We start from the raw sequence: 2,596 nt of genomic DNA, 5'->3' as shown, positions 1-2,596 counted from the left end.
ATTTGATTTGATTTGATTTGATTTGATTTGATTTGATTTGATTTGATTTGATTTGATTAGTTCGAAGTTTGACGAATCTGTTTGAAAATATCCGTGAAACTGAGGGAACAGATCAGAAGCTCAGAACTAAAGCTCAGAACTTTGAACAGTATGTCAGGTAATCACTTTAATTCTTTCCATTGTAAATATGGCATTTCTATCTTTGCATGGAGGATCACTTGAAATTACGCTTACAGTCCCTTTAAGACTAATATTGAAAAATTAAAAATGACTAAATAGATTATTTGTTTAGCTCTAAGTTTGGTTGGTGTTTTGCCGACGATGCTGATGAAGACAATCTACCCGTTGTTCTGGAAACATTAGCCATAGATTAATAACAATATAGATAGAACACTAGATGCTCTCTCTCTCTCTCTTGTAAATCAACGCTGCATGCACGTAACTTCTTTGAGCTACTGTCTCAGGGTTATTGTGAACGAAAAACCCTTAAATCTTGAAAAGAAGACATCTAGTGTTCTATCTGTATTGTTTATTAATCTATAAATCTGTTATTTGAAACTCCGTTAAAAACCCTATTTACCAAATCACGTATTTTAAATGTAAATTATAATGTTACGTAATATTTGGTAAAATTGCATAAAATTTACGTATCAATAATATGTGACTCTAATATTCTGATTATTCTGAAGAATATATTGTCAATATTATAATCTTTTGTAACCAGGTTGAATCATCTATAAAACATATATTTTTTATTTATGCCTTTCAATTTTGTATTTATGTTAAAAGTGACCCAATGCAGACAAGATTGTTAAAAAAAACTGGAAGTTTAAGGGACTGAAATTTCAAGTAATTCTTCAGTTATGAGTGGAATGTCAGATTCGCAACGGTACCATTGAAAGCTTGATAGCTCCGAATGACTGAACTGTTTATGTTTCTCCTATTTTTCATTATTTTTTAACGGCAGATTTTGAACGCCACTTGCAGATTTCTGGTGCAGAGAAAAGAGGATAACACTTGCAGTATTATAAACACTTTTCAACCTAGAAAACCGACGATATCTTACAAATCATTGACCAGATCCGGGCAGATATAGGTTTTAAGGGCACCGTTCTTGATTGGGAATGGTTCTCTTTAATTGCAGGGTCACTATATTTTCCCCTGAATTCTCTAAATTATCGCGAACGCCCCCTTTAGTTTAAAGTTTCTCCTATAAGAAAATAAATGAAATTAACCTTGCAATATCCATGCTCGTCATAGTTTCAACTAGATCTCCATTATAATTATATTTCTCCATAGTTGCCAGAACAGTTGTATCCTTCCCTCCCACCACTATCATTTCAGTATCACTAAATTCAAAATTTGTATATCTTAAAACACTATTATTAATTTTATAGGATAAAGTGTGGGGGGAAGGCAAACCACACCCGTAGCGCTTCCTATCCACAATTTACTCACAAACATAGACTTGCGGCAAAGCGCTTCCTTAGCCACACCCAAATAGCTTTCGGCAAAATGTCTTTACTTTTGAATGCTTATCAAAGAGAAATGCATCGTTAATTTATATACTAAAAACGTCATGGCATCAAATATAACCTATACAATTTATCATATTTTTATTTGGTATTATAAGTAAACATTCTGGCTCCTTGGACCAAAAGTTGTTAAAATTTTGATCGGAACAGTGTTTCAGTGTAAATCATGAGTTGTGGCATTTGCTCTTACCCAAATAGCTTCCATTCCAAACTATAAAGACGACCTGAAACTATTAAATTTGACGATTCCGGGGTTAAGTTAAATCGTCTATCTTGATTATAATCTTTCTATGGCTTCATCAATGATTCATCAAAGAAAAAAAACAAGTTTGCAGTTGCAAGAGACCATTTTCCCCCAAGAATTTAAATATTTTTCATACTTTTATTTGTCTTGATAAGTACTATTTACAGCAAAATATTCTCGTGGGGGTATATTGCGTGATAAAACTAAGGCATTTTCTTCCTGAAAATGCATTGATTTTTAATGTAAATTTGGTTTGCACTGCAGGCCAGGACAGTGAACTTTCTTGGTAAGAAATGGAATTTTTTGCAATTTCCTCATGAACTACAATATTTCGTACATTTGGGCGGATGTTTATCTTCTTTATATACATATCTTTGCAGAGGATAAATTCAATCTTTGAAAGAATCAATGCAGTTTTGTGTAGGATTTGCTTTAAAAATATCGGAAATAATGGTTAAAGTCATCTAAGTGCGATCAAATTCTGGTATTAAAGTAATAAAAATCTATTTTGTATCAATTATCGTCGCTTGACGTTGTCAAAAGTTTATGTTTGTGAGTAAATTGTGGATAGGAAGCGCTACGGGTGTAGCTTGCCTCCCCCCCCCCCTCATAGAGTAAATTTATCAAAATGAGAGATTTCTGAAATTTTCTTTTCGCAATTCTTGATATATTTTAACCCATTTTTGTCCTTGGGAGGATTGGAAGTGCGACCTAGGGTTTGGCCCCTTTGCCGCGCAACAGAAGGCATCGAAGGCATAATCTGAAGTTTATTTGCAAGCAAATGTTAAAACAATTTCATAACACCAAAAATACAAAT

At 33.2% G+C, this 2,596-nt stretch overlaps 1 protein-coding gene across 1 annotated transcript in view; it reads left to right on the top strand.

Annotated features, from left to right (window-relative positions):
- The window catches only part of LOC111716931 (protein AAR2 homolog), a 14,201-nt gene extending 13,839 nt beyond the window's left edge, over positions 1-362 (top strand). The window contains exon 11 of the mRNA XM_023492441.1: positions 293-362. Coding sequence (XP_023348209.1) covers positions 293-298 — 6 coding nt within the window. The 3' untranslated portion in view covers positions 299-362. The remainder of the gene's footprint in view (positions 1-292) is intronic.
- Positions 363-2,596: the final 2,234 nt, after the last annotated feature.

This window comes from Eurytemora carolleeae, unplaced genomic scaffold (assembly GCF_000591075.1).
Source record: "Eurytemora carolleeae unplaced genomic scaffold, Eaff_2.0 scaffold1756, whole genome shotgun sequence".
Taxonomy (NCBI): domain Eukaryota; kingdom Metazoa; phylum Arthropoda; class Copepoda; order Calanoida; family Temoridae; genus Eurytemora; species Eurytemora carolleeae.
Note: the sequence above shows the minus strand (reverse complement) of the source record. Positions and strands in the feature narration are given on the sequence as shown.